The sequence below is a fragment of the Petromyzon marinus genome, chromosome 8 (assembly GCF_048934315.1).
Source record: "Petromyzon marinus isolate PM22_M1 ecotype Great Lakes invasive population chromosome 8, UKy_Petmar_22M1.pri1.0, whole genome shotgun sequence".
Taxonomy (NCBI): Eukaryota; Metazoa; Chordata; class Hyperoartia; order Petromyzontiformes; family Petromyzontidae; genus Petromyzon; species Petromyzon marinus.
The window spans coordinates 10,469,502-10,483,995 of record NC_133674.1 but is presented as its reverse complement, the minus strand read 5'-3'; the positions used below and the strand labels follow the sequence as shown (position 1 = coordinate 10,483,995).

The window sequence follows — 14,494 nt, the reverse complement described above, 5'->3', positions numbered from 1 at the left end:
CACCGTCCAGCTCGGAGCAACGTCCTGGTGAGGAGAGGCGCCTCAGCTTCAGTGGGACTCTGCCGGACTTGAACGATGTGAAAGTACGAGTTTAATATCACTCGATATTCGCCTGCGGGTCAGAGCACCCCGGACTCATGAGTGAAAGAGGACGGAAAGTTCAAATCCTGAATGGGAGGGGAGGGGGTTAAACTCGGGACATTCGTTCCTCCACAGTTGATAACAAAAAAAAATTAGCGTTAGCGCGGGTGGACGCTCAAAAAACGACGGTCTACAAAGTGTCTGCATTCCCCAGACCTTGACCGTGACACATGTACACATACACATGCATGTGTCACGGCGTGGCCATCACCTGACTAAATAAAGTGAGGACAGCAAGGGGACGGAGAGGTCACGGACAGAGAGGCACATTAGCCGGGCACAAGCAACCTCGCCCTCCACGGGCGTGGGATAGCGCCGGCGACGATGGAGAAGATAAAGATCACGCGGCGCGATCGTGCGGGCCACAGAGACATCGGTAAAAAAAAAAAATCTGTTTTCACCCACCGACCACCGATCACCACCATCCCTCGGCGCCAAGGACAAGCGAGCTCGAGGTCAAGCAGAGCCGACCCCGTGGCAAGCAAGGTCACCAACAACGGCAAACACCAACAACAACGGCGGCAATACTGAGACGCACCGCGGCCGCAAGGAAGCCCACCGTTGTGTTAACCTCAGCACTGGGCAATTAGGAATCCCTGGGGGCTTAACGAAAGTATCCAGCCGGCCAGGTGGCACTGTGGTTGGAGTGCTCGACTCACAATCAGAAGGCGCAAGGTTTCAATCCCAGTTTGGAGGCGATGGAGCGTACTGTCGTCGTCATCACCATCAGCTGCAGCAGCATTATGGGTACGGTAATATGAGGGTCACCCGGTTATTACATGGAGAGACTATCCCCTGCCAAAGCAATGTGGAATTTCCAACCGTTGAAATTGATGCCACTCCATTGCTTAGTCAGAATGTTTGTTTACAAATGTCTCGGCCAATCGTCGCCCAGCAGCGCACTACGTTAGGGAGCGATGGTGTTTCGTCGGACAATGCAACATTATGACTGCACCGAAGACTACACTAGTGAGTATGAATTTCTTTTACAGTACACTTTCTTTGTTTTATTTGTCAGTTTTTTTTATTTCAATACTGTACAGTATAAAATGTTATATTTTAAATATATAAATTGTCTTTGTTTGCAATATGAATACGTTATTTAGTGTTCATAGTATGAGATGGTAAGTTACAAAGGCTGGGCAAGCATCCCCATAGTACTAATGTTATAAATTATTCAAGATACCAAGTTTCAATATACAAACGAAGCTGCAGGACTGCATCTACTTCGTATATCGAGGTATTATTGTAATAGTAGACATTCAACTGGTATTATAAATCTTGATTTGAAGCTTTCGTGACTGCAGGAACTTTCGGTAAAATCACGTAAGTAGAAAAAATATAATAGATCACGACGTTTCGATCGCAACAAAAGCAATTGTGACTTTACCGAATTAACCAAAGAGTATATGGTATTATAAATACCATCGTGGCACCAATTTTAACGTTACTACGACTGTGTATTTGTGCTAAAACAAAGCATAGGATGTTCCTGAGCCACGAGCAGAAATTCCACATTCCCATGGCAAGGAGCAAGATCAAGACAACTTGTTTTTCTAACAAGAGGTACTAATTTAGTTGACTCCAGAGAGATGATGGGCTGAGTCGACCTCCGACAGGGATTTGAACTCAGGACCTTGGATTCGTAGCACCATTAGGACTAATAATAGCAGTGTCACCGTTATTGATGTGTGGCCACAGTCGGAAGGTTGCGATCCCACATCTCAAACGCGGGGGGGTTGAGCCATCATTCTCTGCAGGCCCAAAACACAACTAGCGTTTTGTGAGACAATCAAGAGTGGGCTGTTCTATCGGTACACTTGGCCCCGGCATGGGAATGTGGAATTCCCAGCACTCTCTCAGCACCGCCAAAGGAGATGATCGTCGTCCCAATGCTCGTTTGAGCAGGAGGGTGGCGGTGGGGAAAGGCTCTCACTTTGGCTTTCCGCCATCACCGATGGCGGCACCGACGCTCGTCGGAGCGCAGACAAGAAGACTCCCTCCGACGTGGCGGCGGAGAGAGAGGTGGACGTGCGGCCGTGGCGGTGGGCGCCACGGCCGCTTTCGGCAGGAGGGCCACGCCGCCGCCTCTTTGCGGGGCAGGCGAGGGACGGGGGGGGTCGGGGCTGGCGTGCGGGTCAGCCTAGTCAGGTCCCACGCCCGACAATCTAATTGTGGGCCTGCAGCTCCCCCGCCGCGATGCAGCGCGAACCTCACAGCTGCCGTCGTAAACATCCCATTACGCAGAGTTAATGGAAATAGAGCACTTTGCCCCGCACAATCCATCATTGTGCTGTGCTGCCCGCGTGCTCGCCGTCCGGGCACGCGCACGCTAGCGCGCGCAGGAACGTGCGAGCGGGCTCCCATTTTTTTTTATCGTCCGTCGGTTCGTCCGTCGGTCCGTCCGTCTGTCTATACGTGCCGTGCCAGCTTTGCTCCCCCACTTTTTTCACCGCCACCCCCCCCCCCCCGACCAACACACACACGCGCAAAAAAATTACAATATATTTTTTGCTTTCTCGGCAGGAAACGTGCGGTTCCCGGCTCCCGTGTGAATAATCAGCGCGTTTGGCTGACTTGAGGCCAGCAGCGGAATGACTGCGACAGCACAATTCATTAGAGCAAAATACGGAATAATTAGCTCGCGACGAGAGAGCGTGCATATAAAAAAAACACAAATAGGCCTTGTGTGAACGGTCACTTAGATAACCAAACTCCACGGCATGCAATCCGCTGGCAAATATTACTGTTGCTTTCATTAATGCCACCGCTGCTGTTTGATTACTTTACGTATCACTGTGTGATTTGAAAATTGACAATGCAATGCTATTTAGTGTTGCGGGTAGTGTTCCGAAAGTTCTATTACAGTTTCAAATATTTATTTCCGTACTTTAATTACATTATGCAAATACATAAGCCACCTACGCACACTCAAGCACATACTAATGTTCTAACGGCTATGTCGAATGTAATGGTTATTACAATACAATCAATCAATAACAATGCCTTTTTACTTAGCCAGTGCAGAGCCCGGTGAGGTTTGATAACCCATTTTTTTTTTATCGACTGCAATTTTCATTACCGCTTTTAGACAGAAGAAAGTGGACACCCGGCCTAAGCCGCATTAACCAAAAAACAACACTTAATTGCTTAGTCTGTCAGCTGTTGCAAATTTCAACACTTTGGCTTTAACACGGCACACAAAGGACTACTCGGTCATGGGTGGGGGTGTTGAACCGTCACCTCCACGGAAACTGGCGAAGGACCGACCGGGCCTCGGCACGGTGCTGCATCGGCGCCCAGACGGACATCGACAACGCTCACAGCTAGGTGTGGCGACAGCCGGCGAGAAGCGGGATTGGCGGATCACCCACGGATTGCACTATCACGTGCGTGCGACACCCATCTGTGGGTAAACGAGATAGTGGATGACGGAGGCAGTACAGCAAGTAGGGGGGCTGACCCGCGTGGAATTTGAGCGTTATCCCGACATGTGCGGTTGTCTCTGAACACTACAGATCAATTCCAGGTTTACATAAACGAGCCAAAAAGGGAAGACTCTTCAGACAACCAGACAACTACTGACTTCTCATGGAGCGGTACTTAATGTTATTGGTCTCAAACGCTTTAAGAGCTTAGTTTTATCCCCCTAACCTCCTGAAAAAAACTACATTATGACGTAAAAATATTCTCAATATACAGCTTGATATTTGTATGTTCTTTATTCGTGTAATATTGCAATGTATATCTTGATAATAGCAAGGTTGAGGCTCAATAATTTATGTATTGAGACTTGCGCCCGCCATAGGAATATGGAAATTCCATCACTGGATCAGAAACATCAATGAAGATGAGCACCACCCAATTCTCATTGGAGCAAAGGGACATTTGAGTTTCTGCGCTGACTGCTGCCGCACCGCCGCTACCCACAAACACAAAGATCCCCCGTGTAACCTTTAACAGTCTGTTGGAGCAAGTGGTGTTAAACGAACACCTATTAAGGCCCGCACAGCGCACAAAGAGGGTGGGTGGCCAGCACCACGCCTGGCCGACTTTTGTATCTCCAATATTGATGTTTCCACACCTTACCAGGTACTCATTAAAGGTTCAGTAGACCTACGGGAGGCCCCAAAATTTCAGAAGTTTAACTCGGGTAGCCAGGTTGGCTGCACGGTGCGTCGACCGCTGCCCAACCGCTCCCCACAACACCAACACACGTGAAACAACAACAACAACCGCAGTGACGTCCCCACGGCGCTTGTGCCAGGCTGTGAACACTTTAAGGCCACGTGAAGTTGTCGAACGCCCGCTGGCAGGAGGTCACGGGACAGACCCAGGTGCCATGGATTGACTGACTGAGATGACTGGCCGATGCACCACACACACGCACGCACACACGCACACACACACACTCGCACACTCGCAGGCACGCGCACAGCTCGGCGCGTGTGGGATTGAGCCGGTGGCTGCAGGACGCCCGTGTGCCGACCGCACGCCGCACCACACTCATTCCGCTCCGCTTTAATCAGCTCCTGCTGGACGAGGAGGAGTAGCGGGGGGGGGGGGGCGCCGGGCGGGCGTCTCTCGTCACCCGCTCGTCCCATTCACGCTGCACCAGCAAGAATCCTGCCAGCCCAGGCTCCACGAAATCTGTAGCCTCGAGCAACACCTGCAGATGTGCCCCTCTCTCTCCATCTCTTCCGAGCATCTCCAAAATACCCCTCTCACCCGCCCGCACTCCCTGTGTTTGTTGGTTTTGTTCAGCTTTGTGTTTGTTGTTTTTTTTTTTTAATTTTCCCCTCGTTACGCGTTCCCCCCACCCCCCCCCCTCCCGATGCATATTCAACAGCGGTTGTATTATGGACAGACTCACCGCACCATAGCAATGTGGAGTTTCCACCACTGGCTCAGAGGGGCTGTAGAAGGGGCTGGCTCGAGCACCATGCTCACCACAGCAGTAAAGGCCCAGTTGACTCTTTTGAACCTTTGTGGCCATGAATTTCTACCCCTTGCACGGTTCTTGTCGTTGCACACATAGTCGTCGCACTCCCTCGTCGTCGCAAGAGACAGCTCTCTCTCTCTCACTCTTTGCTACTCCATTACCATCTCTTCATCCCGTCATCTACAAATCTCAACCCTCGTCCCCAAACATCTCTCTATTCCAACGCACCTGTGTCTCTCCACATCCCTTAAACGCTCCTTTTCCCACCTTCTATTCTCTCTCACCAACGTTTGATGAACGTGCCCCTCTCTCGTCACAAAATTCTCCTGCGCTCTCCACGTCTCCAAACCCTCCACCCGCCTTCTCTCTCACTTCAACCCTCTCTCTCTCTCTCAACATTCGCATCTCTGCAACTTCTCTCACTCCCTCTCAAACCTCTCTCAATCGCCCCTCTCTGCCGTTCTCTGCCTTCCCTCTCCTCCTTGCCTCTCCTCCCCCCCAACCCCCACCGCTCTCACTGAACACGAGAAGACACAAAAAAATCAAGCCCGCTCGGGCGCCGGAGGTAAGAAAGAAGGGGCGAAGACAGGCATAAGAGAGGAAGGGAGCTATCATCCATCACTCGCGCTGACACCTAGCACAGGTGAGCTGGGCCCTGTTAATTACAACTTCATTTAAATACAAATTAAACAGTAATACAAAGCAGGAGGGGGGCGTACTGGGGGGGACCGCGGGGAGGGGGTGGTGGAGCGGTGGCCCAACGTGGCCCATCAGGGGATTCACTCTAAAACCCGGCAAGGGATAAACACGGACTGGAGAGATACTGGTGGAGGGCGGGAGGTACGCGGTGGGGGGGGGGGGGGTGCTGGGAGGGAACGAATGATTTGTTTAGAGGATTTAGGGGAGATGGGGAAAGAGGGGCGGCAGCAGCGGCGGAAATCCGGACAGAAATCGCGCGCTTGTGAGGACACCGGGAAGCGGGCGCAGCACGGACGGTCGGCCCGCGTGACAGCTAACACAGCGGCTTAATGTCATAACGCCCTGTAATGGCTTCCTAAACACACATTAATTATTCAGCGCAACCGCAGCACCGGCGCAGCTTTGCGTGCGAACCGCCCCGGGGCGGCGGTGCCGAAAGGAAAAGGTTTAGGGAAAAATCAAATTAATCAATAAAACCACTTAAACAAAAACAACTACTTTGAGCTTTGATGTTCTGCGATGAATGGGCACTTTTATCTAAAACATCAGGCAATCCAACACTGTGCTCATGCGACTCAGCAAGCATAATCTAGTCCGCAGTTTACCTCGTTTCATAAATGCTGCTCGGAAGATTGGTTCAGAGGGTCCATAGGCCGGTGGATCAGAACACTACGCTATGCTATACACTGAAAGTAAAACACTGCCGCCTGTTATATTTTGACACCAGAGAACACAGGACAGCGATCACAGACTTCAGGTTACCGTGCGCCTACCTGCTCCAACGAAGGCTTTGGGTGGCACTCATCTCCGCTGGTGACCCTGACTGAGCCTGCGGTGTAAATTCCACATTCCCCTGGCAGTACCCAATCTCTCCAAGGGATGACCGCAAATGACTTCAGACAAAGCCGGTGCTCGTTGGGTTCATCCGCGAGTCGGAATGTGGATTTTTGCCGCGCAACCGGGAATGTGGAATTTCCAACGCAGCTCAGCGCCACAACATGAAGACACTTTTAATTTCACTCCAGTATCAACAACAAACCAACGACTGACATGGAGCAGCGCTCGGCGTGCTTGAGCACGTCAATGCATGAGAGTGCACAGTGTGTGCAACTGTGGGTGTAAGTGTTTGAGTGTGTGTGTGTGTGTGGGGAGCGCTAGTGCAGCAGTTAGCGCGCTGCGCTACGAGCCCGGTGACTCGAGGTTGATTGCCGCTCACGGCCAACACCGATGACGGTTATCTGAATGGGACCTGGGCTTCCCCTAGGTCGACTCAGCCTCAAATTAGTACCTGGTGCAGTGTGTAAAGATTGCTACTAGGGATACAAAGGCGACCGGGCGCTGTGCTACCCAGCCACCCTCTCGTGTGTCATGCCGGCCTTCATAGGTACAAGCTAACAGCACTTGTGCCTAAAGCCTGTTGAGGCTATACAGGGGGATCGTTGTCTTTATGCATGTGTATACATTTGTTTGAGTGCGTACGTGTGTACGTGTATGTTTTCGCGTGTGTGCGACTGCAAATGTGAATGCGTAAGTGCGTGTGCACCTGCGGACAGGAGCCCGCGCGTGTGCGCGTATGCGCATATAGCGTGTGTGTGCGCGTGTGTGTGTGCGTGTGTGTGCGCGTGTGTGTGCGCGTGGGGAGCGATAGTGTAGCGGTTAGCGCGCTGCGCTATGAACCTGGCACCCGGGTTCGATTCCCGCTCACAGCCAACACCAGTGACGATTATCTGAACCGGTCCCGGGCCTCCCCTAGGTCGACTCAGCCTCAAATGAGTACCTGGTGCGGTGTGTAAACATCGCGACTAGGGAGACAAAGGCGGTCGGGCGTGGTGCTGGCCACCCACCCCCTCGTGTACCGTTCCGGCCTTCATAGGTGCTCGCTAACAGCACTTGCCCCTACAGTCTGTTAAGGCTATATGGGGGATCTTTGTCTTTTTTTTGTGTGTGTGTGCGCACGTGCGCAGCGCTGCCAGCCTCCGCGGCCTCACGGCCGCCCCCCCGTGAGAAGGGAACTCACCGTCAGGTGGAACTGCCTCCAGGTGTCGGGGCATTCCTGCAAAACACAAACACGGGCGCGCGGGTCAGACACACGCCCCAGGGAACGCGACATCCCGGCCGCCAGACCTCACTCCCACCGCCACCCCCCCCCCCCGCCCCTGTCACACGGGGACATCCAGAGGCCGCGTGGCGTTCGCGCTGGTGCCGTGTCGCCTCTCCCACGTGTTTTTTGGGTTGTGCTTCGTGCCAAGTCACGAGTCGTTGACCTATGAAGAGAAAGTGGGTCAAACGCTCCGGTGGTTCTGGTGGCTCTGGTGACTCTCTCTTGGATTTGTGGTCATCCCAGGGAGAGACTGGTCCCTGCCATGGGAACGTGGAACTTCCACCACAGGCTCAGTGCTGCCAGCCAATGGAGATGAGTGCCGTGTAATACTCGATCGAGCAGAGAGACAATGACAATTGACTTTACCTGTGTGGCTATTCAGATTCAGCTCAGAGGAACACGATGCTTAAATAAGTTTAACTAAGGTATATTCACTTGACTCATTGAACGCTTCTCCTGTATATATTCAATATTACGTGGCCATTTTTTTTTTCACACAAGACACCCTGCCCTTGACAAGGCAGTCAAACCCACATGACCTCCTTCCAACCAATCAGAGACTCTCTCATGTCTGTTGCAAGGTCGCACTTGCAAAAGAGGACGTCAAGATAACGGATTCCCCATGGGTTAAATAACGACTACAAAGAATGTCCAACTGTGCCCAGAGTTTAATCAATACGGTGACAAATATTCCAAGCACTGCCTTATTATTACCAAATATATTACTACAATTAATTACATTAATAACACTTTACAGCCCCTTTGTCACTCCGCTGCTGGATGATGGATATAATTCACGGTGTCCGTCGTGACGGTTTTTTTTTACCATACTTCACCAGGATGATCAGTGAAGGCAGGCGAAGGGTAAGGCGTGAGAGAACGGATATCGCTCGCCACTTAAGATAGCCACAACCAGGAATCAAACTCGGGTGGCTCCGTACAAAGAACAGCACGCCAACCATTGCCCCGGCCCCCTCTCCCCCCACTGCTGCTCCCGAGATTATAATTGTGTACTCAAGAATAATTTAATAACAATCAAAAATTATTCAAATCTCCCTCAATTTTTTTATCACCACAAATAAATAGACCCTCCATAGAGATGATTTGTGTAATGGCGTAATATTTATTTATTTAGCCGGGAAAGTCACTCTAATTCTCAAGACTTTATGTCAAGGGGGCCCTAATTTCGGACGTTTGGCCAACTCCACTTTCAGGAGCTCTTTTGCATTTTGGAGGAAACGGCAGTGGACGGAGAAACCCCACACGTACGAGGGAGACAACTTTTAAGATCTCCATCGACAGACCGGGAACCAACTTGCTGTACTGCCATCTGCCGGCCACCTCGCTGCCCTGCGAGTTAAGAGTTGCCCCGCAATGGAATCTGCCGGGAATGGGACCCAGCGACGCGCCCGTGCCACCGTGCCGGACGGCGAGGGCAGCAGGGGAATAATGGAAGTGGAAACATCAGCACAATTTTTCGGTCACGAGCGAGCGAGGGGCGGTGGGGGTTTAAAAGCGAGAAGGTGACACAGAGGAGCTTTCTGTTGCAAATCCCATCACGCCGCCCGCCCGCCCCCCCCCAACCACCACCCGCGCACCACCGCCACCCACCGGGCACCCACGCCCCCGCACCCTGCCCCACCGCTGCACCATTCATTGAGCAGTCAATTAGCAGAACCGCGGCCCAGCAGCTCCTAATTAAGCTCATTAAGCCATTCATGCCTAGATGGGTTTCTTTAAGTTCCGAATGCCTTGGCAATTCTTAACAGAAAGGCGACACGGCACTAATGTTTTGGCAGGGGGGTGACATTTTGAACCTCCGCATTTCCAGGCGGCTCCCAACGGTGAGTCGGCTGTGGCGCTTTGCTGCGCTCGTTTCGTTTTTTTGTCTCTCGCCCTGCTCCCCATCCCCCCCACACTCTTCTCCCCCCCCCCCCTCTTCCCCCCGCTTGCCGTTCTGCACCCATCACCAGGGCAGATCGAGCACGAGTTTTGGCCGTGGCTATCCTTGCCGTTCGGGGAGAGCCAGCCGAAGGTTTCGTTCCAGTAGCAGCCATCCGAAATGTTTCCGCAGGGGGGCATTGAGCTGCATGCCGTGAAGTGGACGTTCGGGAGCCTGTGACGCCGTTCACAAGAGGAGGCGTTTGTTTCCCAGTTAAAATTAACGACGCCGTAATTCCTAAATCCGGAGAGGAAAGCATCGCCGGATTCTTTCTGGATTTTCTGCGCAATCTTTCAAGAAATTCTGAATTAAAATTTGCACGTAGGAGGAATGCAGTGTCTGGAAGACACCAGACATACAAATAAAACACTCAATTATGAGAATTGGGCAACATCCCAATGCAGGAAACTTTTCAAAACAAATCTTCAGACTCTGGGACACTTTCCTGGATATATAACAGGGCACTATTTAATTAATTATTGGCAACTACTATCATTACTGTCAAATCCAGTATCATGTAACCACCTCTATATTATTATTATTCTTACGTAGATTTCATTGTGGCGACAATTAACTGGCAGGGCAGCGAGTTGGCCAGTGGCGTGGAATCACCAGCTGACAACTGTCGCTCCGTGCTCTGAATGAATCAGTTGAGCAGCGACTGTTGTGTTTTCACTGTCTGCCCCATGGATGCCGACCTCTGGGTGCCTCTCCACTGCCCGTCTCGGTCACCTGCCCTCCTCATCCTTCACCCTGACACGTATGTCCCACCCATCATACCCTCCTCCTCCTCCTGTTCCCAAACTCCAAGTTGCTTAGCCCATCTTCCTCCATCCTGGACCAGTGTCCATCACACCCTCCCTCCTCCTGATCACATCTACGTGTTCCTGCCAAATGCTTCCCCTCTACTGCATGCACCTCGTTGTGTGCAAATATTCAGAGGGCAGACGCTTCTCTCTCCCGAGTTTGTTTTGTAAATTATCATCTATGTCTGTGCCCTGCACAGGAACACAGGCACTACCTGCCGAGACAGCTGTAATGCGCTTGGAATCAACGACCAGTGAGGTTTCAGCATATGGCAAAGATTGCGAGTCACAACTGCCGACACGCGCAAACGACATCGCAGGCTCTCCAATAGTCCCCTCTCGGGGGCAGAGCGTGCGTCAAGCCACACGGCCGTCCACTCGCGAACTCCGGCTTTAGAGAACTTTACAGGTGATGCGTCCATCACGGAATAACATTGGAAAGAATGGCGAAATTAAGATATGAACTCGAAATCAATACCGTTTTACAGCTGAAAACAACCCGCGAATTTATCGATAAAAACAGAGAACACTTTTCTCTATCTCCATGTGTATGTGTGTGTGTGGCGAGTTTGAAGAGTAATTCGCTCAAATGTCATTCTTCGCAGCCACAGGAGGCTGTCTAAATGGCGCACGTGACTCCACACACTCGGCAAAAAGAAACGATGACAATGAAACAAAACAAGCTAAACGAAGCGACCGGTGATGATTGCTTTAATTTGAGTGCAGCTTTGTCAGGGGCTGACCGCTTTTCTCACCTCCTGCACACACACGGCGCAAACTTCAAAGTCAGCAAAACTAACCGCATTTTCTTGCCTTTCATTTTTTTTGCCGCTCTCTCTCTCTCTTCGGAGCGGCTCCCGTATTTCTTTTGTAAAGCGCCCCTAATTTAATGGCCACTCAAAAGGGCAGGCTTTCCCGCATGGCTGGCTCTCAGAGACCTCCGGTGATTTTAGTGCACCGCGCTCTCCCAAAGCCGCCTTGACATCCCCGGCCACTTCCGATTCACGGCCAACAAAAACACTCAGCGGCGGTGGTGCTAGCGGCGGTGGAGGAAAAAAGTTACAGTTAAAGAGCCGAGTCCCCCTGGAAGTGTGACAGAGTGGCCCTGCTTGTGGGAGAAGAAAACCCTCGGCTCTGGGCCTCGCTAAACCGATCCCCCTTGAGCACCACGTGGGATGGCAAGACGGGGCGCCGCGGTGGTGACATGTCATCTCCCTTGGCTGGTATGCAGGAGGTCATGGGTTCGATCCCGACACTGACGCCTGCTGTATAATTGGAGTTCGCATGTCTCGCTCTCTCTCTCTTACTTGTAGTCGCGTGGAATTTTCTCCGGGTCCGCCAGTTTTTTTCCTCCACATTTACAAATGTGCGTTTAGATTATTATATCCAATAATACAAGCTATCTGAGACTGGTTAGTCTATTGCCGCCAGACCCAAGTAAAGATTGGTCTGTTAGTGTTTTGCCAAGAGAACACATCATGGAATCATCCAAAAGTCTCTTGTTTAGAGGCCCCCATTAGATACCAGTCTGTCCATCTATAATCCGTATATCTTAGTTCCTCAATAACACTCTCCCAGATCTGGAAACAATAACCCTGCTTGAGACACACTTGAACTTCGTAGAGGCTTAGTACTCGCCGAGTGGTTGTGGCTTAAAACAAATAATCCGTGGCTTCCTCGCCGCATCCTTCAAACCGGACACAATGTGAAGCCTCCAAGAGAGGCTACGAAATATCGATCAGAGCCACAGTGCCCTGTGCCCAACCAAGGACCGGGCAATGCTCACCGAAACAACGGAGGTCCCAAGCTGGAGGTGTAACGTAACCATTCCCAAGGCAAGAGGCCGGTCTATACGACAAATCGCTGTTAACTTTCCACTGCTCAATTTACAGATCTTGGAATAGCGACGATGATAGATTGAGCAAAGAGGTGACGATGACAATGATGGAAATGCAAATGGGTCGGAATAGACCTCGATTGTAATTTGTACTTAGCGTCTTTTAATATGGGGGATTCCTCCGTGATCAGGTCAACTGGAAATCGATGCATTGCATGGTACAAGTCTGCATGCTCCCAAAGTTCATCATCAGCTCCCCAATACAAAAATAATACCAATAGACAGCCCTTTATCCATCCACTGCTGGACAGAGGCCGCCCCACACTGCGTTGGTCACGTGAGTTGTCTGGCCATTCTTCAATAAGCTGGAAAATGCAGGCCGCTCCTGGGGGGAGGCCCAAGAGCGGTTGAGACGTCACTTGCTACTGACGTCCGCTGTGGCTGGGAATCGAACTCAGGTGATTGCGTTCGTGTCTTACTGCACTAACCACTGAGCCACCAATCCACCAAGGACTCTACATTAGTCTGGCTTTAATTCATCAACTTAATTGATTGCATAGTTTTCTTCTCTTCTCTCTCCAGGCTTTGGTTAACATTTTTAGGAAACAACCCCATGTCATATGGTATCATCTTTGCCGTCTGTCAAGGTCTATTTGGAAAAAGACACTTACAGGCGTGAAAATCGAACACAATTTGGAGAGAAAAAAATGGTCATTCTGTTGTTACGCTCCAAACGAGTTGAATTACTTTGCGTATTCAGAAGAAATACCCTTCCATTCCCCAAACTAAAGTTGGGGAGTGAGCAATCCTACATTACTTCCAATACGTCTCAAACCGTTCCATAAAACTCACACGTGCTCGACTCGACAGCCCTCGCTCTGACCTGCCAGCACGGTCGAGAACGCACGATCGAGACACCAGACTAAGACACCAGACTAAGACACCAGACTAAGACACCAGACTAAGACACCAGACTAAGACACCAGACTAAGACACCAGACAAGTGGGAACACGTGGTGCGCGTTTGTGTTAATTTCACCCATTTCAAAACGGCGCACAAATATCAGCGGCGGCAACCTGTTATCGTTATCTCCCTCCCGGGGGCTCTCCCCCCCCCCCGCCCACGCTCGTGTTTGTCGGCGTTTGCCACCACGATCGACGCGCGATCTGCGCGACGCGCCTGGGGAGCTCGCCGGGCGCGATCGCGTCTGCCGATTCAACAAGCGGGGCGGAGAGTAAAAGGAAAAACTCATTTCACTGCACAAACATCCGCGCCGCTCCGAGGCGAAGACCAACAGGTGGGGAGGGCAAGCCGGGGAACTCGGGCGGGAAGGGAAGATCCACCAAAACCGACCCCGCTCCCCCCCCTCCTCCCACGATTCAACCAACGTCTCACGATTCGGAGTTTCGGAGTCGTAATTCGATCGAAGCGCCGACGCACCGTCTCCGTCTCGTCCGCGCGGACAGGGGCGTAACCATCCTCGGTTCCGTCTCAATCGTACCGTCTTGTCGATACCGTTAAATCGCTTCTGGACTGTGTGTACCGTCTCGACTGTCTTGCTTACAAAGTCACATCTGTGCTGTATGTACAGTATTGTACTCATCGCTCCCCTGAGCACAATGACATGGATTGCACTGTGTTCAGAGTGAATGGAGTTGTTCTATGGAGAGACTGACCCCCACCATGTGAATGTGGAATTTCCATTAGTGACCAAGGGCTGCCGACAGAGACGAGTGCCACCCCCCAGTGCTCTTCAGAGGAGGCAGACACTTCAAATGTTTGCGCGTGCAGTGCGCCTTATTTAAATCTGGTGGAATGTCATCATAAACATACGCCGTCAAAAACAGCGAAAAATAACTACGCACTTGGTGAAAAGTTCACAGTTTTAAGGAGCAGCAGAAGAAGAAAAAAAAAACCCTCTTAATCTGAACATAATTCCTCCACCGAGACTTTAACCCTAAGTCATGACGGCTCCTTGAAGCAAACCCCCCCCACAAACCACGAGGACCCTTCTTCCAGGTCTCT

At 51.3% G+C, this 14,494-nt stretch overlaps 1 protein-coding gene across 2 annotated transcripts in view; it reads right to left on the bottom strand.

Moving 5' to 3' along the window:
* Nucleotides 1–14,494, bottom strand: part of ZCCHC7 (zinc finger CCHC-type containing 7) — a 214,516-nt gene that overhangs the window by 62,052 nt on the left and 137,970 nt on the right. For both annotated transcript variants that reach the window (XM_032949698.2, XM_032949699.2), the window contains exon 6: nt 7,800–7,835. In XM_032949698.2, coding sequence (XP_032805589.2) covers nt 7,800–7,835 — 36 coding nt within the window. The remainder of the gene's footprint in view (nt 1–7,799; nt 7,836–14,494) is intronic.